Here is a 21198-nt window from a genome sequence, read left to right on the forward strand (position 1 = left end):
CTCTTTGGTCTTTGTCACATTGAGCTGTAGATGTTTCTGCTCACTCCATGTGACAAAGCTGTCCACAGCAGCCCTGTACTCCACCTCGTCCCCCTCCCTGATACATCCAACCACTGCAAAGTTGTCTGAGAACTTCTGAAGATGACAGGTCTCAGTGCAGTAGTTGAAGTCCGTGGTGTAGGTGGTGAAGAGGAAGGGAGAGAGGGCAGTCCCTTGAGGGGCGCCGGTGTTGCTGACCACTTAGTCAGACACACAGTGTCGCAGGCATACATACTGTGGTCTGCCAGTTAAGTAGTCCACAATCCAGGACACAATGGAGAAGTCCACCTGCATCTCTGTTAGCATCTCACCCAGTAGAGCCGGACGGATGGTATTAAAAGTAATGTCTAATGTGTCTGACCTGTCATGTGGAGTAGCCCAGGGCTCTGTTCTGGGGCCCGTTTTGTTTTTATTGTACCTGATGCCTCTTGGTCGGTTGATCCGTGGTTGTGGTGGTTTCTTATCTGAATTCTTGGATTGTGTATCTGCTATCAAAAACTGGTTTACTTTGAATTATCTGCAGATTAATTCTGGCAAAACAGAAAATCTGATCATTGCTCAGGATAAAAACATCCCTTTGATCAAGAACTCCCTTGGTGATTTGAGCACATCTGTGAAAAACAGTCTCAGAAACCTTGGGGTTGTTTTTGAAATAAATATCTTTGGAGGGTCACTGTCATATACTGACTAAAAACTGTTTTTTATCATCTGAGAAATTCTCCAAACTAAGAAATCTGCTGTCCAAACCAGATCTTGAAATAATCATACATGCGTTCATCTCGTCACGCATTGATTACTGTAATTCGATTTTTCTCCTGTTTTAAGAAGTCGACTCTAAAGAGACTTCAGAATGTTCAGAATGCTGCTGCCAGGCTTTTGACCGGTGCTCCCAGAACAGCCCACATTACCCCCATTCTTTCCAGTCTTCATTGGCTCCCAGTTAATTTACGTATTGAGTTTAAAATCCTAGTCCTTACTTTCCGTGCGCTGCATGATCAGGCCCCTCAATACATCACTGACTTGTTGTGCCCCTATACTTCAATTCTGTTTATTCATACCTAGGTTCATATACAGGAAACAAGATGTTCCCGACACCGTTCCGAACCTCTTTATCTCCACCTCAGTCTTAGATGGAGCAACGATTTTAAAAGTGAGGGTGTTCTAAGGACATCCGTCTACTCCCAATTTAGTTTTTACGATACTCTAAATGAAAATGAAAGCATTTTTGCTTTTCATTACAATGATACACAAATACATTAATATCAAGTTTCAAGATGTACAATGGAGTAGCACACACTTTATGCCAACATCCTTTAACACTTCTTGTACAGTTATTGATGAATTTTACAATGATTTAAGACAGCACAAACCATGTCTATGACTCATACCCAGTGTCATTTGGTGATATTTTCAAGAATACAGCAGCTTTAACAATAGATGTCTCAGAGCTATTTTAAATCATTCAACTCAAAACCAGTCTCAGAAAAAGAAAAAGTGCAAAATCATAAAACCATATGTCATTCAGACTTAGCCGAGTTTTGTGAATACATTCAAAGTCTCACAGTCAGTTAACATTATGAGACACTGTTTTACTGCTTCATTAATCAAGCTGGTACATCTGAATCACACAACACACAATGGTAAAGTGAATTAACAAATAAATGTCAAATACAAAATAACTGAGTAAAACAGTCCAATAACTAGCAGCAATTCAGTTTTTTGTTCTAGATTGTTGCAGTATTGTACATATGAGAACATACATTATTAGAACAATCATTTTGATAGATGATAATCTTTAAAACTATTTTCATTTGACCCCTCACTAATGGAAAATCGAACTCGTCTGTTTCTAGCTGACTTTTTACAAAATGTGTAATAACAAGGGAGGGAGGAACAGAACTTTTTCAACTTTGGCTTTCTGAATGAGACTAAAAGAATGTATATCATTGTAGAAAAACCATTATAAAGAGAATTTTTTCATTATACTGCCTCTTTAAGCTCGTCTTCCTGCCGTGTCACTGCTTCTTCATTTCCGGCAGAGTGGACGCCACAAGGTGTATTACTGCCCTCCACTGGACTTTACTGTAACTACTAGAACCCCTCAAACGTTCCAGTGTCATTGGAATTCACCCCGCCACATCACTTTACAGGGCTCTGCTGTTAACTCTTTATTTACTTTCTCTGAATGGTGGCTTCATCAATTGGCTGGCAGTGATGGGCTTCATGGCCATTCAATCAATCTAACTGGACCAATATGTTTTCAACAATGAATCCTTCTGTAAAAAGTGAGGCGGACGGATTTGTGTTTTTATGAAAGTATCCCTGTGTCGCATCCCCCATGGGTGTGACATGCCTACTTCTCAGGTCCATGTCTTCTTGTATTATTTAAATCATATTTACTGTGTTCCTTAAGACTAGTTCTCCCCCCCCCCCCCCCCCCCATTTACAGTTTGCAGCATTACGTTTCTTTTAAATTATTAAATAATTATTATTATTTAAATAATTACTGATGTTTATGCAAAATCATAATAAACATTTTTTTTTATGTTTTCAGTTCTTCCTTCACTTAGTGGAGATGCTGAACAGAACGATAAAAACCAAGGTACGTACCACAGAACATTTTGTGCCGTTAGAGTGAAGATACTCTTGTGTTCAAACTTGAGATTGCATTCAGAAAGACAGTCAGAGGTTTTGCTTTGCTGAATTAATCAATGTATTAACATATTTTAAATGAACAGAAATGAATCAACAAATCATATCAAGTCAATAGAAAAAACAGGTACTCATCTAATATACAGCTGTGGTCTGTGGAAGGCCCTCTTTCTGAAGGTGCACAGACATCATTCAAACCAACAAACCCCAGGGGTCTGCTGACTTCAGCCCAGAAAATAGTTTTTCTCAGCATTTTTATCCAGTCGTTATCTTGTCTGTCCTTCCTTTGGCCTGGCACATGGCTGGATGTGTGTCTTCTTTTGTTATGATTCTTAAGACATTTGTGATCCTCAGGGTCAAACATGAGCTCATCAAGAGATGAAGACATACACACATTATGAAAGCAGGAATACATTTTACATCTAACAGTATAGTCTTTTTATTAGATGTTTTACATTTAGAAATCAAACGATTGTAGTTAAAGACCACATTTACTGCTGATTTAAAGAAATACAAATTACGAATTGTTTATTGATTGATTTTATTATTATGTGTCAGAATTCCTTTATTAATCCCAGGGGGAAATTGCTTTTGTTACAGCCACTTTGTGAAAACTAAATCACAAATAAAAGAATAAAATGTTTTACAAAGACGGAAGAAAAAATAAACACTAAATAAGTGTATAATTAAGTAAAAGATAAAGATCAGATACACACACATTACAGTAGTAAAAAATAAAGAAAGATAGTAAATACTACTAAAAATAATAATAATTATACAAATTATACACAAATTTAATACATATATTTACAAAAATAATACTAATATACAAATATGATACAGATATTTACAACAATCAAGCTGTGAGGTTACAGTGATGAATTATACAGTTTGATCGCCACAGGCGATCAAGACCGTTCGAGACCAGCACTAATTCCTGCTATTTTTAAACTTTTTTATAATGTGATAATAACACGGAGAAGAACGGGATAAAACAATCCTTTATTAATTATTTAATCCACCCAGTATAATGACCACAACCTTCCTTAATGTGACTGAGTGACGTGTGTGACACACTCATACGTGTGTGGCTACCGTGTCAGTTTGGACCGCGGAGCGCAAGGGAGAAATGAACTAATCACTGGTAAAAAATCCCAGTAAAACTCCAGAAACAATCACCATGAATAAATATTATCTCCCTGGTAAAGACAGTAGCTCTAACAACTGGTAAAATGATAAACTGATGATATTACAGCCTGTGAAGGCTGGATGGGGGACGTACTTACTCTGCTTCTGGGTCCTAGTGCCAGCCGGCCGGTGAAGCCTGTTCCGTTTACCGTGTTTAGTGAGGTCCGTGTGTGTTTAATAAGTCTGTGTGTGTTTAATAAGTGTGTGTGTTTAATAAGTCTGTGTGTGTAGGTGTGAAAGTCTGCATGTTTATGCATCTGTCCATCCACTCTTTTCAATATATCCATGTCTTTTAAGGCTTTATTACATAATGTCGGATGTCGTCCGGGCCGCCGCCATCTTGGTTTATGTCGTCACCAGCTTGCACTAGCCCAGAATGAGTCAAATAACTGTAAAGAGGTCTTATATTAGTCTATTTTCTTTTTAAAGTGGTGTTTTTTTTTTTTGTGGCTTCAGACTCCAATTACATCTATGTATATAATATGTTCCCCACAATATAAACTGGTTCATATTATAACTATTTTTTACAGGTTCTGTTTCCACTGTATCCAGAATAATAATAATTCTCAACAAGATCTATGGATTAATTTGTTACATGACTTTTCCAGGGTTTGAGTTTGTTTTATTTAGTTTCACATCTACCTGTAGCTCTATGTTTTTTAGACTGCTGACAACTTGTTTGTAGTTTTATTTCAGAAAGTTTCACTTTTACAGTTACAGTTGGAAACCTTTGTTAATTGAATATCCTTACATTACAGCAACCAAATTAAACTATATCAATGAGTGAATTCATAAAAATGGCCTGTGTAAAGGATTTTTCAAATTAAAAAATTATCTTGTGAACTCTGTGACCTGTTGACCTGCACAACTCAACTCATTATATTTTGATATTCCCATATATGATGTACTGTGTAGAACTCTGGGGCATCCCTTTTAAGACCATTGTTAATGATATTGTTTTATTGCAAAAACAAATATGAAGGTAGATTCGTTGCAAAATGAGAGCGATTATAGAATGTCATGTGAGCGTGTGTATAAAAAAATCCACACACGTGAAATTAATTTCATCTCGCAAATGTTGAGAAAAATGCAAACCTGTAAATTTAAAATTAAAACCCAAAGAAAATATTCACACATTCGTGATCTGAATGTGAAGTCACAGAAAAATATTCACAAATGTGTAGACTCGCATGTATTTTTAATAATTGTGCAAATTATCGTTTACAACCACAACTCTCCGGTTACAACTTCTCGAATCTGCCACTACAGATCCACACTACTTTTCTCGTGTGAATCTGAGCTGCTTGAGTTTTGCAACACATTTTGCGAGACGTCTGTTGCAAAACAGATTTGTACCTGTAGAAATGTTTTTAATCTCATATTGTTGTAAGTACTCTCAATTTTTTCCAAAATCCTACACTTTTCCTTAAATTATTCCCCAAAATTTCCCCAAATTGAATAAAAATTAGTCACAAAATCGAGAAAACATAAGATTGTGCAAGGACTTCCATCTGTTGCTTATTGCTTGGATATTGTTGGTGCCTTACATACTTTAAATACTATTATACGCGGAAGTGAAAACTCAGGCACATGAATGACAAAATTGCTCATTTTATCGCCTATAATCGGCGGCCCACTTCAGATTAAACTGCTCCGAATTAAATGAGTTTGGCACCCCTGGTATAAAGTGTTCTTTGTTAAATGTTGTGTATATAAAATATATATATATATGCATTATTTGAAAAAGACAACTCAAATGTATTTTGTTAAACGCTTCCATTTCTTTTGTGTGTATTATTTGAGAAAGGTAACTTGAATGTAATGATTTATGTTGGGCATTGAAGCATTTTTGCTTCTGCCTGTTTCAGTCTTGTTATATTTTTTTAAATTGTGATTTATGTTTGAAGACTTTTGTTAGACTGAAACAAATGAACCGAAACTGAAACACTCACCTTCTCAGTGTTCTGCATGTTGTCCTTGATCCGCATCATCTCTGCCACCTTCTCCTCCAGCTCTCTCCTCAGCCTATCCATCTCAAACTTCTGCTCCTCCAACTACAAGGACATTACAGCTTAGTACAAACATCATAATTACATTGTAATTGAGTTTATATAATTGACTTTGTAATTGTAATTGCCATGAAAATTCTATACAAATTGTCAAACACAATTTAACGCAAAAGTGGGGAACCGTGTTACAGTTCCATGTACAGTTCTAAAAATATGTAGTTAATTATCATAATGTGTATCATATCAAAATAAAAAAAATAAATCTAGGGGTTTACTAACACAAAAAAGGCTCAGACGCCCACACCAAAAATATTGAAACCTATATTTTCATTGATTAGGAAGCCTAACAAGGTAACCAATAGATAGGAAATAAATGAGTGTTTTTAGTGTATTTTAGAGCTGATTTAGGACCCGTTATTATTAGACATGCTAACACAAGAGGAAGGTTAACTTTTATTGGGTTATTTATTTCAAATTCAGTAAATGTGATAAATAGTAATTGACTTTCTGAGGATCAAAAAATAATTGATATGTAATGTTAATTGAGGAAAAAATGCTGGTGACGGTAATCATAATAAAGTTGTAATTGAACATGGATAGTTGAAGACATAATTATAATTGACCACAACCCTGGTTCACAGTTACCTTCATGTCTGACTCCTGTTTAATCCGATTGATCTCAAATGTCAGCTGCTGTTTGGTCCTCTCCACCTCCTCCTGGGTCTGCTGAGTCGCTGACAGCATCTTCACAGTGTCTGCACTCTGTCGCCATATTAGCACATTTAGTGTTTACCATTAAGTGCCAGACAATGGCGTATAATTGAATGATGAGGCCTGCGGGCTGTCTGTACCTGTCGCAGCAGTTCAGCATGGCTCGCCACCAGCTCCGTGTGCTTCTCCTTCAGCTTGTTGTAGCGCTGCTCAGTGGCCTGGGCCTTTTCTGCACAGATACGATGGAGAACGAAGGCTTCGGAATCATAATGGTTGTGAATTCGGGCTTGGTTTGTCATGTACTAATAATTAATAATATAATATTTGAGTTGATAGAGAAAGTCAGGGTTCCCACACTTTTTTCATGATTTAGTTCTGAACCGCTAAGATCTATTCTACCAAAAATGAGTGGACCTTTCCAGTGTACTACTGTGACAGGGGTCTGTGTGTGTGTCATGGTTAGTAGCAAAAATGTGGTACAGGTAATGCAAGTTGTGTCCATCACTTCTATGATATAGCATATAGCACAATTGCCTTTGACACCCATTTTGCAATATTTCTTAAATAACGATGCATCAGCTATTGAATGTAACATTAAACAACAACTACCTAAGTACTACCTTGTTTAATTATAAGATTAAAATTGAAATTAGCAGACACTTTTATTCAAAGTGATGTAAAACACAAGGTGTTAGGGTTAAGGGAATTGCTTAACATCCCATTGTAATAGCAAAGGTTGGATTTTAAACATTAAAATAAAATAGGCTATATTTCCAAAACAGTTAAATTATTCCATGACTTTTCAAGAAAGGAAAATTGTTTGTTTTTTTTCAAATTCCATCATTTTTCCAGGAATTGCATGACTATGGGGACCCTGGACAGTATTTATAATTGTGGCAATGATGTGATAATGATGAGTTCATGATGCTGGGAATAATGATGACAATGATATAATACTACAACTAGTTATTTATAATATTAAAAACAATCATAATGTTACAGACAACAATGATAGTGACTTTTTTGTTATTTTATTGCTTTCTTAATATTTTCATTTATTTTCCTTTTTCTTTAGGGATTTAAATTGTTCATGTCTGAAATAAGCATTACATAACTATCAGCCTTGTTTGGGTGAAGAATCTTAGCTGGTACTCTTACGGTCTGCCTCAAAGAAGGTGGTCTGTAGGCTTTCGTGTTCTGCGTTTCTGCGTCGAGTCGCCTCCAGCTCCATGCGCAGCTGTTCATTTTCCATTAGTGCTTGTTGCTTCTGTGCACGCTGCTCTTCCACCTCTGCCTCCAAACTGTTTATTTGAGACTTGAGCTGTGTGATGTAGCGCTGAGCCTTAACAGAGAACAACAGACAGTTTTGTGCTAAGTGTCCTTTACTATGTATGGGTAGCAGAGTGCTGGCATAGATTGGATCCGACTGGATAGATCGAAATGTGACCCTAGGAAAAACTCATATAATAATCCCATCACTGCCCCCATTCACTCCTACAGGTAATTTGGTACACAAATGACCTAAACTGAAAAAACAAAACAAAAAAACAAAACCCAAGCAGCAAGGCAAATGTATTTGTAATTCAATGTGCTTTACATGATCAAAAAGTGCAACAGAAAACCTTCAATATCTTAAATATCAATAAGAACATTAAAATCTGCAGTAAAACCATTAAATCAACAATAATATGATTAAAAATCTCCCTCGCAGTCATATGCAGTAGAGAAAAAGAGTGCCTTTAATTTGGATTTAAAAGTGTTCCCATTGGATGCTGACTTCAGCTCTGCTACAGTTTATTCTAGGGCTGGGCGATATGGACCAAATTTCATATATCTCAATATTTTTTTTATCAAAATGGCAATATACAATATAAATATTGATAATTTTAACCAGACTGTAAAGAGGTCTTATATTAGTCTATTTTCTTTTTAAAGTGGTGTTTTTTTTTTGTGGCTTCAGACTCCAATTACATTTATGTATATAATATGTTCCCCACAATATAAACTGGTTCATATTATAACTATTTTTTACAGGTTCTGTTTCCACTGTATCCATAATAATAATAATTCTCAACAAGAACTATGGATTAATTTGACTTTTCCAGGGTTTGAGTTTGTTTTATTTAGTTTCACATCTACCTGTAGCTCTATGTTTTTTACACTGCTGACAACTTGTTTGTAGTTTTATTTCAGAAAGTTTCACTTTTACAGTTACAGTTGGAAACCTTTGTTAATTGAATATCCTAGTTACATTACAGCAACCAAATTAAACTATATCAAAGAGTGAATTCATAAAAATGGCCTGTGTAAAGGCTTTTTCAAATTAAAAAATTATCTTGTGAACTCTGTGACCTGTTGACCTGCACAACTCAAAGAATCAGAATCAAGAATCATTATTTCTTGGCAGAAATGCTTTTAAACACTTGCTGTACATTCAGCTGACATTAAAATCTTGTTTTCAAATATGTAGAATAATTGTGAATTTATCAGTAGCAGTAGTAGTTTTAATATTTTAGTAAATTTTTTGCAGGCACCTTTTTTGTCCGTCAAATGTATTTAAAATAAACTAAAATTAAAGAGAGAATGTTATTTAACTGTTGAACCTTGCCATAATTTTATTTATTTATATATTTTTTTAAATTGAAAAAAAAAATGTTTATGGTCTTGGTCTTGGTCTTGGTCTTGACTCGGTCTCGGCTCCTGAAAGTCTTGGTCTTGTCTTGGTCTCGGGCAAGTCTTGGTCTCGGATAGTGTGGTCTTGAACACAACACTAGTTTCTCCTCCAGCAAACAACAGCGTAGAGGATCGCACTTGCCACCACAGACTCATAAAACATCCTCAGCATTTTTCTGCAGATGTTGAAGGACCTCAGCCTTCTCCGAAAATAGAGGCGGCTGTGGCCCTTCCTGTAGAGAGAGTCAGTGTTCCTCCCCCAGTCCAGTTTATTGGATGAATAAACTGGACCGTCTCCATAAAATATTATTTTATGGAGACGGTGTCAGTCCCCCGACCCAAATTCCACAATGATTTTAACATAAAATCAAATAAAAGAGCTATCAATTATAAAAATCTGAAAAAAATTAAAATCTCAAATCTAGAAACACCAAAACATAAAACCATTAGATGTGCTCTATTAAATATTAGATCACTGAGATCCAAATCTCTACTAGTAAATGACCTTATCTCAGAAAATAACTTTGATTTATTCTGTTTAACTGAAACATGGCTGTATCAAGATGAATATGTTAGTTTAAATGAAGCCACTCCTCCCAGTCATTTAAATACTCATATGCCACAAGACATAGGCCGTGGAGGTGGTGTAGCAGCTATTTATCATTCCTCTCTCCTAATCTATCCTAAACCAAAGGCCAGTTACACTTCCTTTGAAAGCCTGGTTCTAAATTTATCTCATATCGAATCAAAAACCTGCCAGCCAGTGTTATTTGTGATAATTTACCGTCCTCCAGGCCCTTATTCTGAATTTCTATCAGAATTCTCTGAGTTTATATCAAACTTAGTCCTCAATTCTGATAAAAATACTGATTGTAGGATATTTTAATATCCATGTTGACAAAGATAGTGATAGCCTGAGCTCAGCCTTTATGTCCCTAATAGACTCAGCTGGCTTTTTTCAAACTATTAATGAAGCTACTCATCGTTTAAATCATACTCTTGATCTTGTTCTAACATATGGCCTTGATATTAATGAACAAAAAGTCTACCCTGAAAATCCTCTGCTATCAGATCACTTTTTAATATCTTTTAACATTATCCTAGAGGATCTCGCACTGTGCAATAAAATAGTTACGAGTAGAAATCTGTCCAATAGTGCTGTGGCTAAATTTAAAGAGGCCATTCCTGCTGCCTTAAACTCAGTGCACCATCCAATAAATAACTATGATATTAATTATAACCCCTCTCAACTGGATCTGCTTGTCGATAGCTCTGCTAGTCTACTAAAATCCACCTTGGACTCAATTGCCCCATTGAGGGAAAAAAACTATTAAACGTCAGAGGAAAGCTCCGTGGTTTAGCTCTGAAACTCACACACTCAAACAAACAACCCGTAAATTAGAGAGAATGTGGCGCTCCAATAAAACAGAGGAGTCACGAATACTCTGGCAAGAAAGCCATAGTAAATACATGACAGCCTTACGACATAGTCGATCTACATACTACTCCTCACTAATTGAAGAAAATAAAAATAATCCGAGGTACCTTTTCAGCACTGTAGCCAGGCTAACACAAAGTCAGAGCTCTATTGAGCCCATGATTCCTCTAGCCCTCAGCTGTGAGGACTTTATGACATTTTTTAACGATAAAATTCATAATATTAGAGATAAAATTAGCCACTCTCTGCCTTCACCTGGGCCTGCTGTACCATTAAATGTAAATAGGCCTAACCTAAACTGTTTCACACATATTGGACTTCAGGAACTTAACTCTATTATTTCATCCTCCAAACCATCGACCTGCCTTTCAGATCCGATCCCAACTAAGCTGTTTAAAGAAGTTGTTCCCCTAGTCTGCCCATCTTTGTTGGAGACAATAAATATATCCCTATCAATAGGCTACATGCCACAGTCCTTTAAAGTAGCTGTAATCAAACCCCTTCTCAAAAAACCTACTCTTGATTCCAGCACTTTAGCAAACTACAGGCCTATAGCTAATCTTCCTTTTATTTCAAAGATTTTTGAGAAAGTTGTGGCGGCTCAGCTCTGTGACTTCCTTCAAAACAACAGCCTGTTCGAGGACTTCCAGTCAGGTTTTAGAGCTCAACACAGCACAGAGACTGCTTTAGTTAAAGTAACTAATGATCTACTCTGGGCTTCAGATGAAGGACGACTCTCAGTGCTGGTTTTATTAGATCTTAGTGCAGCTTTTGACACTATAGATCACTATATTCTACTAGAGAGATTAGAGGAATTACTTGGAATCACAGGGACGGCCCTAAACTGGTTGAAGTCCTACCTATCTGATAGGTACCAGTTTGTACACGTGAATAATAAGTCTTCTGTGTACACTAAAGTAAGCTACGGGGTTCCTCAGGGCTCTGTGCTAGGTCCAATCCTCTTCTGTATCTATATGCTCCCCCTTGGTAATGTTATGAGAAAATACTCTGTTAACTTTCACTGCTATGCTGATGATACCCCACTGTATGTATCAATGAAGCCAGGTGAGACAAATCAGCTATCTAAACTTGAGGCCTGTCTAAAGAACATCAGGGCCTGGATGGACCAAAATTTTCTTCTTCTTAACTCAGACAAGACTGAGGTCATTATACTGGGCCCACGACACCTTAGTGAAACCTATGCTAGCCTAACTGCCCTAGATGGCATTACTCTGGCACAAAGCACAACTGTTAGAAACCTTGGGGTTCTATTTGATCAGGATTTATCCTTCAACTCTCACATAAAACAAACTTCAAGAACTGCCTTCTTTCATCTCCGTAACATTGCTAAAATCAGACCTATCCTGTCTCAGAGTGACGCTGAAAAGCTAGTCCATGATTTTGTTACCTCTAGACTGGATTATTGTAATTCTCTTTTAGCAGGCTGCCCGAGCAAGTCGCTGAAGGCACTTCAGCTGGTTCAAAATGCTGCAGCACGTGTACTGACTAAAACTAGGAGAAGAGATCACATTACTCCTGTATTAGCCTCTCTGCATTGGCTTCCCATAAAATATAGAATAGAATTCAAGATTCTTCTCCTCACTTATAAAGCCCTAAATGGACAGGCAACAGTCTATCTCAAGGAGCTTGTAGTGCCATACAATCCCCCCAGAACACTACGCTCTCAAAATGCTGGCCTACTCGTTGTTCCATTTGTCTCTAGAAGTAGTATAGGAAGAAGAGCTTTCAGTTATCAGGCCCCACTTCTCTGGAACCATCTACCAACCACAGCTCGGGGGGCAGACACCCTCTCTACCTTTAAGGTTAGGCTCAAAACATTCCTCTTTGGTAAAGCTTTTAGTTAGGAACCAGCTCATAGCTCATAGTTAAGATGCAATAGGCATAGACTGCCGGTGGGGGGGTCTGGCATGCTCGGTTGGAGAGAGGTTGGAGAGGGCGTTAAGAGAGAGATCATTTAGGTTAAAGAGGGACCGGAGAGGGTCCCATTCCTCTCTCTAACACTCCCTCTATGTCTGCTTCTTCCCTTGTGTGTTTGCTCCTGTACTCCTTCTGGCTTTTGTCTTGCAGGTCCGTGGGATTCTCAGTGTGGAGTTACAGAGTCTCAACAACTCTGTCTCCACCCTTTCCTCTGCACACACCCAACACAGCATAACGTGGATGGCTGTTCATCATAGGAATGGGATCCACACAAGGTTCCTGCTGCTTAACAGAAGGTTTTCCTTGCCACCATGATGAATTCATGTTGGGTGTGGGATACATATGTATGTGTATATACGTATATATGCATATGTGTGTATCCATAAAATGAAGAGTCCGTCCTTAAGACTGCTCTACTGTAAAGTGTCTTGAGATACCATTGGTTATGATTTGGCGCGATACAAATAAAAGATTGATTGATTGATTGATTTATTGTCTATCACCACTCTCAAGTATTTGTACTCCTACACATGGTCCACACTGACCCCCTGGATGGAGACAAGGCTGACTGGCCTCTTGGATTTCCCCAGGTCCACAATCAGCTCTTTGGTCTTTGTCACATTGAGCTGTAGATGGTTCTGCTCACTCCATGTGACAAAGCTGTCCACAGCAGCCCTGTACTCCACCTCGTCCCCCTCCCTGATACATCCAACCACTGCAGAGTTGTCCGAGAACTTCTGAAGATGACAGGTCTCAGTGCAGTAGTTGAAGTCCGTGGTGTAGGTGGTGAAGAGGAAGGGAGAGAGGGCAGTCCCTTGAGGGGCGCCGGTGTTGCTGACCACTTAGTCAGACACACAGTGTCGCAGGCATACATACTGTGGTCTGCCAGTTAAGTAGTTCACAATCCAGGACACAATGGAGAAGTCCACCTGCATCTCTGTTAGCATCTCACCCAGTAGAGCCGGACGGATGGTATTAAAAGTAATGTCTAATGTGTCTGACCTGTCATGTGGAGTAGCCCAGGGCTCTGTTCTGGGGCCCGTTTTGTTTTTATTGTACCTGATGCCTCTTGGTCGGTTGATCCGTGGTTTTAAAAATGCGTCCTATCATTTCTTTGCAGTTGATATTCAGCTGTATTGCTCTTTTAATGATTCTGAGTTTCACTTATTATCTGAATTCTTGGATTGTGTATCTGCTATCAAAAACTGGTTTACTTTGAATTATCTGCAGATTAATTCTGGCAAAACAGAAAATCTGATCATTGCTCAGGATAAAAACATCCCTTTGATCAAGAACTCCCTTGGTGATTTGAGCACATCTGTGAAAAACAGTCTCAGAAACCTTGGGGTTGTTTTTGAAATAAATGTCTTTGGAGGGTCACTGTCATATACTGACTAAAAACTGTTTTTTATCATCTGAGAAATTCTCCAAACTAAGAAATCTGCTGTCCAAACCAGATCTTGAAATAATCATACATGCGTTCATCTCGTCACGCATTGATTACTGTAATTCGATTTTTCTCCTGTTTTAAGAAGTCGACTCTAAAGAGACTTCAGAATGTTCAGAATGCTGCTGCCAGGCTTTTGACCGGTGCTCCCAGAACAGCCCACATTACCCCCATTCTTTCCAGTCTTCATTGGCTCCCAGTTAATTTACGTATTGAGTTTAAAATCCTAGTGCTTACTTTCCGTGCGCTGCATGATCAGGCCCCTCAATACATCACGGACTTGTTTTGCCCCTATACTTCAGGGCGCACTCTTCGGTCATCAGGCCAGTGTCTCCTCATGACCTCAAAAAAGCATTGTAAAACCTGGGGTGACCTGGCGTTCCAGGCAGTAGCACCAAGACTCTGGAATAGTTTACACCAGTCCCTCCATGAGCTTGTCTGTGTGGACTCTTAAAAAGCAACTGAAGACCACACTTTTCAGAAAGGCTTTTGGTTAAATTGCTTTAATTTTTTATTAACCTTTTATGATGTTCCTACAGTTGTTTTAAATTATCGTGTTTTGTAAATGTAAATGTAAATGTATAAAATGGGCTTCTCCCCAACAGACATCTGCTCTCAGTGCACCCAGGGAACAGCTGATTCATATTTACATGCCGTATGGCTTTGTTCGCCAGTTCAACAGTTTTGGTTTCTAATCACTGAAAACCTGTCCTCCATTTTGGACTACAGGATTCCTCTATCTCCAAATCTATGTCTGTTAGGAGACCTGACTATGCTTGATCGTCCAGCAAACCAATCACAATCCATCCTTGCGGCACTTGCCATAGGAAAAAAAAAACAATATTAGTGAATTGGAAAGATAAAAAATCCTTGAACATAAACCAATGGCGAAATCTCCTCATAGAATTTATTTCCATGGAAAAGATGTCTGCGCTCAGAAAAAATAAAATAACCTGCTTTGAGGAACGTTGGACTCCTTTTCTAATTGCATTGAATCTTGATTTTTCATTTTTAGCCTGATGATCTAGCCTGCAAGCAACTGCCAGCACCACTCTTTACTAACACACTGATCTAACTGTAGTGCTGGACCTCCATGGGCTTGTGGGGTGGCCTTGACCTGGGTGGCTTGAGTCGGTTGCTGGGGTGTTTTGGGTGCCTCTGTGGGGGCGTGCGTCCCTTTCGGGTGCTCTCGTGGTCCCTGGGCGGTTTGGTGTTGCTCTCCTGCCCCCTTCGTGCACGTCTGGGTGGCCCTTGGTGCCGGGGGCCTGCGTGTTTCTCTGCCACTCTTTCCTCTTGCTCTCTGTCCCCCTGTCTCATCCTCCCCCCCTCCTCCGCCTTCGCTCGGCGCCAGCTCTCCCGTTGGGTTTGGCGTGGGGGGCTCCTGTCGGCCTGGGGTGCTGGTGGGGGGGCTGTGGCCTTCGCTTGGGGGGCGGGCATTGCTGCGCTGGGTGGGTGGCTCGGGGGTTGGCTCGTCTGGGGGCCTGGGGTGGTGGGGTTCGTGGCTTCGGGACGGGGGGGGTCCGGGATGGGGGTGGCGCTGGGGGTGGCTGCTCTTGGGGGCGGCACTCCCATCTCTGGGTTGCTCCGCCGGCCGGTCTGGGCGCCTTGGCCTGGTTCCCTGGGGTGTGCCTTCGCTGAGCGTGCTGCTGGCGCAGTGGGCCGGCCCGGTGGGCCGGCCCGCCCCCTCCCCCACCTCCTCGGGGGCTCATTTGGGGGACCGCAGGGGCCGGCTTGTGTAGCTTCGGGGGGAGGGAAGGGTGAGTTGTGGGGCCTCGCCCACGCTGGGGCCTCCCCTGGGCCGTGCTCGGTGGGTGTGTGTGGGGGCGCGGCCGGTGGCTTCTGTCCTGGCGGATCCGCGTCGGGGTGGTTGGTCTGCTGGCTGGGGGCGCCGGGCCTCGTGGGTGCCGTGTCTGGGCGGGGGTGCCCCGGGGGTGAGTCTCTGGGTTCGGCGTCTCGGGGTGCGCCCCCCCTACCGTCTGCCCGGGGCGGGCTGCGATTTGGCGAGGTGCTGCGCCGCCTTGGGCGGGGTGGGGCTGGTGGCTGGGGCCCGCTGTCCTCCGGGCTGTGCTGGCGTCGGGGGTGTCTCATGTCAGAGCGGGGGTGATTGGGGGTGGTCTCCGTGGGTGGGGGGGGGCTCTGCTGGCAACATTGATGTGTGGTCGCGGTGCCTGGCTGGGGGAGCATGGGTTCGCCTACCTATCAGTTTGTGGCTGGTGGGGTGGCCCTGCTTGGGTGGTTGGTGACGTCCTCTCTCGTCGGGGGGGCCGGGGCCGCCCACCTGTGGAGGGTGCTATGTCGTGGTGTCGTGCGGGCCTGTGCTGGCCCTGGTGTGGGAGCTGGCCTTTCTCCTGCGCGGTCGCCGCCTGCTTTGGCGGGGCGGGCAGCTCTGGGCCGGCTGGCGGCGGGGGTCGTCTCCTGGACTGCTGGATGATGTGGCTGGTGCCTGGCTCCGCCTGGGGGGGGATCTCGCCGTGCTCCGTATGGCCGCTGCGGTTTGGGGGGGTGCCGCGGGGGGTCTCCGGTTGTGCTGCTCGGCGCGTCTCTGGGGCCCGCGGTGCCGTGTGCCCGTCTGCTCCTTCTGCCCTCTCCGGTGGCCCGCCGTGCAGACGTGCCGGGCTCCTACCAGACAGGCCTCCTACATGGACACTTAACATCACTCACTCCCAGCTGGTCTGGCTCACCCACTTGTTGCACCACACACACATACCCAACCCTTGGGGGGCTGGATGGTGGGGCTGGGGGTGGAGGGGGCCACCGCCTGCGCTACTAAGTAGTGGCGCGGAGGCGGCACTCCTACCTCTGGCTGCCCTACTTATCCCTCCAATTTTAATTACACCTCAACACACCACCCCCCGGAAGGTGGGACCACCACTTCCACCCTCCGCAGCTATTGCACCACATACACATACATACACATAGGCTGGATGGGGAGCACCGCTCCCCTCCATCCACCCTCTTTTAATAGCACCTCATACATTCACTAAACACATACATTCACTCAGGGGATAGGGAAGTGCCTCTCCATTGGGGAATGGAAAGGCACCATAACAGGGTGGTGGGTAAATTCACACATCTGGGCCTGTCGGGTGGGGGCCCGGCCCCTCTGTTGCTGGGGGCTCCCTTTGCGGGGTCTCTCCGGGCGGTGCCGGCCTGGTGGGGAGTGGGGGTGCCCCTTCCCTGCGGGTGGGGCTTGGTGCTTGTCTCGTCTCCTGGTTGCCTTGGGGGCGTGCCTCGCGGCGTGTGAGGGGTGGGCGCGCTGGGGGGTGCCGGCGTCTGCGCCAGGGTTGGGGCGGGGTTGCTTGGTGCTCCGGGGTGGTGCTCTTTGCTGGGGGGCGGCTCTAGCTGTTCCGGGGGTTGAGGTCGGTATCAGCCACTTGGTAGGTCTGTCCTGCTATCTGCGGGCTGGCGGGTGGGTGGGTTCTGCGCCTTTGGCTGGGGGCTGCTGCTCCGCATCGGTTGTGTGCCGTTGGGGTCCCTCTCTCCTGTGGTGGCGGCCGCCGGTCGCTCTTGCGCCAGGGTGGCATTGCCCCGTGGCTTGCGCTGTCCGGTGGGGGGGCGGGACCTGGGCAGCTGTCTTTGTGCCGTCTGGGGCTGCGCGGTCTTGCTGGGTTGTGGCCTGTTCGTGGGGTGGGGGGGTGCCCCCCGCGGAGGTCTGGCCCGGGGGCTTGCCCTTGGGGGTTCCCTGTCCTGCGGTGGTGCCCTTTGTGTCCGGCAGTTCTGGCCGGCTGGCTTGTCACCATACTGGCTGGATTACACAACATAATAAGCACAATTTATTTTACAACCTCACATCTCACCCTCACTGCAAAACAGTCTGTTCTTCTCCACCTTTCCTATTTCCTGCCTTGAGTCTCTCCTCCCTGCTCCCTTTCCCCTCCCCTTCCCCCTCCACTTAGGTGTAACACTGCTCTTCCTTTTTATATCCTCCCTATAATAAAAGATTTCTTACCCTTCCTTAGGGAGGGCTGGTGATGGTCACAATTAAGCAATAAAATAAATCAATGTATTTTATTGCAATAACAAAATATGCATTGCTGTCGCATAATGATTGCACTTCCTGTGGTGTTGACCTTTGAAAGCATGTGCAGACAAGTAAAAAAAAAAAAAAAAAAAAAAAATTATCAGAATCAGAATCAGAAATGTTTTATTTGCCATGTACAGTTTTAGGGACAGTACAAGGAATTTGACTTGGTGGTTGGTGCACAAAAACAAGCAACAAAAAGAAATAAAAGAAATAAAAACAAAACAACAAAGAACAACGAACAACCCAGCAACAATAATAATAATAATAATGATAAATATAAAGGATGAGGGATAAATAAAGAATAGATAGAGAATAAAGGATAAATAGGATAAATATAAATATATATATACAGTGCAGCAGATATCAAGCTGGTGGAGGTGGTGATCGGGTGGGGGTTCAGTGGGTGACTTGGGGTGTGTTCATGTGGATGGTGGCAGAGGGAAAGAAGCTGTTTTTGTGTCTGGAGGTTCTGGTCCTGATGGACCGAAACCTCCTACCAGAAGGGAGAGATTGAAACAGTTTATGACCGGGGTGGGAGGGGTCGGCCACAATCTTTCCTGCACGCCTCAAAATCCTGGAGGCGTACAGGTCCTGGAGGGAGGGCAGATTGCAGCCGATGACCTTCTCTGCAGAGTGGATGATACGCTGCAGTCTGGCCTTGTCCTTGGCCGTAGCTGCAGCGTACCAAATGGTGATGGAGGAGCAGAGGATGGACTGGATGATGGAGCTGTAGAAGTTCACCATCATCTTTGTTGGCAGACTGAACTTCTTCAGCTGCCGCAGAAAGTACATCCTCTGCTGAGCTTTTTTGATAAGGGAGCTGATGTTCAGCTCCCACTTGAGGTCCTGAGTGATGATGGTCCCCAGGAAGCAGAAGTACTCTACAGAGCTCACTGTAGAGTCTCCCAGGGTGAGGGGGGTGAGGGGGGCTGGGTTCTTCCTGAAGTCTGCTATCATCTCCACTGTCTTTAAAGCATTGAGCTCCAGGTTGTTCTGGCTGCACCAGGACACCAGCCGGTCTGTCTCCCACCTGTAGTCAGACTCGTCTCCATCAGCGATGAGACCGATGATGGTCGTGTCGTCTGCAAACTTCAGGAGTTTGACCGACTGGTGAGAGGAGGTGCAGCTGTTGGTGTACAGGGAGAAGAGCAGAGGAGAAAGAACACAGCCCTGAGGAGATCCAGTGCTGATGGTCCGGGGAGCAGAGATGGTTTTTCCCAGCTTCACGTGCTGCTTCCTGTCAGACAGGAAGTCTGTGATCCACCTGCAGGTGGAGTCTGGCACGTTCAGCTGGGAAAGCTTGTCCTGAAGGAGAGCTGGGATTATTGTATTAAAAGCAGAGCTGAAGTCCACAAACAGGATCCTGGCGTAGGAGCCTGGGGAGTCCAGGTGCTGGAGGATGAAGTGGAGAGCCAGGTTTACAGCATCGTCTACGGACCTGTTGGATCTGTAGGCAAACTGCAGGGGGTCCAGGTGGGGGTCGGTGATGTCCTTGATGTGGGAGAGCATGAGGCGTTCAAAGGACTTCATGACCACAGATGTCAGAGCGATGGGTCTGTAGTCATTAAGTTCTGTGATCCTCAGCTTTTTAGGGACAGGAACGATGGTGGAGGCCTTAAAACAGGCTGGTACGGTGCATGTCTCCAGTGAGGTGTTAAAAATGTCTGTGAACACTGGAGACAGCTGATCAGCACAGTGCTTTAAGGTAGAAGGAGAGACAGAGTCCGGTCCACAAGCCTTACGGGGGTTTTGTCTCCTGAAAAGTCTATTCACATCTCTCTCTTTGATGGAGAAAGGTGTCTCTGTAGGAGGGGGGGAGGAGGGGGGGAAGATAGGGGAGAGAGCCTCTGTAGGCAGCTGGGGTGAAACTGTAGCTTTGATGTGGGGGGTGAAGGTGTTGGAGTGAGGCTGGTCAGAGGTGTGAGGGGGGTTGGAGTCAGGTCTGTCCCATTGTCTGTCAAATCTACAATAGAAGTTATTCAGACTGTTGGCCAGGCAGAGGTCGTTAGCAGCAGCAGGGGCTCTGGGCTTGTAGTTTGTAATTTGCCTGAGCCCTCTCCAGACAGAAGCCGAGTCATTTGCAGAGAACTGGTGTTGTAACTTCTCTGAGTACAAACGTTTGGCTTTTCTCACCTCCTTTTCAAACGTGTACTTCGACTCTCTGTACCTGACTCTGTCTCCACTCCTGAAAGCGACCTCTTTGTCTGCCCTCAGCCCTCTGAGCTTAGCTGTGAACCAGGGTTTGTCATTGTTATAACTCACCCTGGTCTTTGATGGAATGCAGCTGTCCTCACAGAAGCTGATGTAGGACGTCACAGCGTCTGTAAACTCATCCAGAGAACTGTTCGCAGACCTGAAAACATCCCAGTCAGTACAGTCCAAACACTCCTGGAGTTTCTCCACTGCTTCACTGGTCCACTGTTTAGATTCCTTCACCACAGGTTTACAGAGCTTCAGCCTCTGTCTGTATGAAGGAATCAGATGGACCATCAAATGGTCCGATTGGCCCAGTGCAGCACGGGAAACGGCGTGATAAGCACTGCTTAGTGTGGTGTAACAGTGATCCAGTGTCTTCTCCTCTCTGGTCGGACATTTAATTAATTGTCTATATTTGGGGAGCTGGTGTGAGAGGTCACCTTTATTAAAGTCACCAAGCACAATGATAAAAGAGTCCGGGTAGGTCCGCTCCATGCACAGGATCTGGTCGGCGAGTGTGCGCTGTGCCTCACGCACATCAGCTGACGGTGGGATGTACACGCCAACCAGGATGAATGAAGCGAACTCACGGGGAGAATAGAAGGGTTTGCTGTTGATAATAAAGGATTCCAGGTGAGGAGAGCAGTGCTGGAGGATCACTGTCACGTCGTTACACCAGTTACTGTTCACATAAAAGCAGATTCCTCCACCTTTCTTCTTCCCGGTGAGCTCCGCGTCTCGGTCCGCTCTGTGAAGTCGGAAGCCGGCCAACTGCAGCGCAGAGTCCGGTACCGCTCCACACAGCCACGTTTCCGTGAAGCACAGAACAGAAGATGAGGAGAAGTCTCTGTTTCTACCTAACAGCAGCTGGAGTTCGTCCACT

General features: G+C 43.5%; 1 protein-coding gene across 2 annotated transcripts in view; it reads left to right on the top strand.

The window, feature by feature from the left end:
* LOC114458869 (uncharacterized) overlaps positions 1-21198 on the top strand; it is a 218649-nt gene that overhangs the window by 44639 nt on the left and 152812 nt on the right. For both annotated transcript variants that reach the window (XM_028441246.1, XM_028441244.1), the window contains exon 5: positions 2594-2641. In XM_028441246.1, the coding sequence (XP_028297047.1) occupies positions 2594-2641 (48 nt within the window). The remainder of the gene's footprint in view (positions 1-2593; positions 2642-21198) is intronic.

The sequence above is a fragment of the Gouania willdenowi genome, unplaced genomic scaffold (assembly GCF_900634775.1).
Source record: "Gouania willdenowi unplaced genomic scaffold, fGouWil2.1 scaffold_1_arrow_ctg1, whole genome shotgun sequence".
Classification (NCBI taxonomy): Eukaryota; Metazoa; Chordata; class Actinopteri; order Blenniiformes; family Gobiesocidae; genus Gouania; species Gouania willdenowi.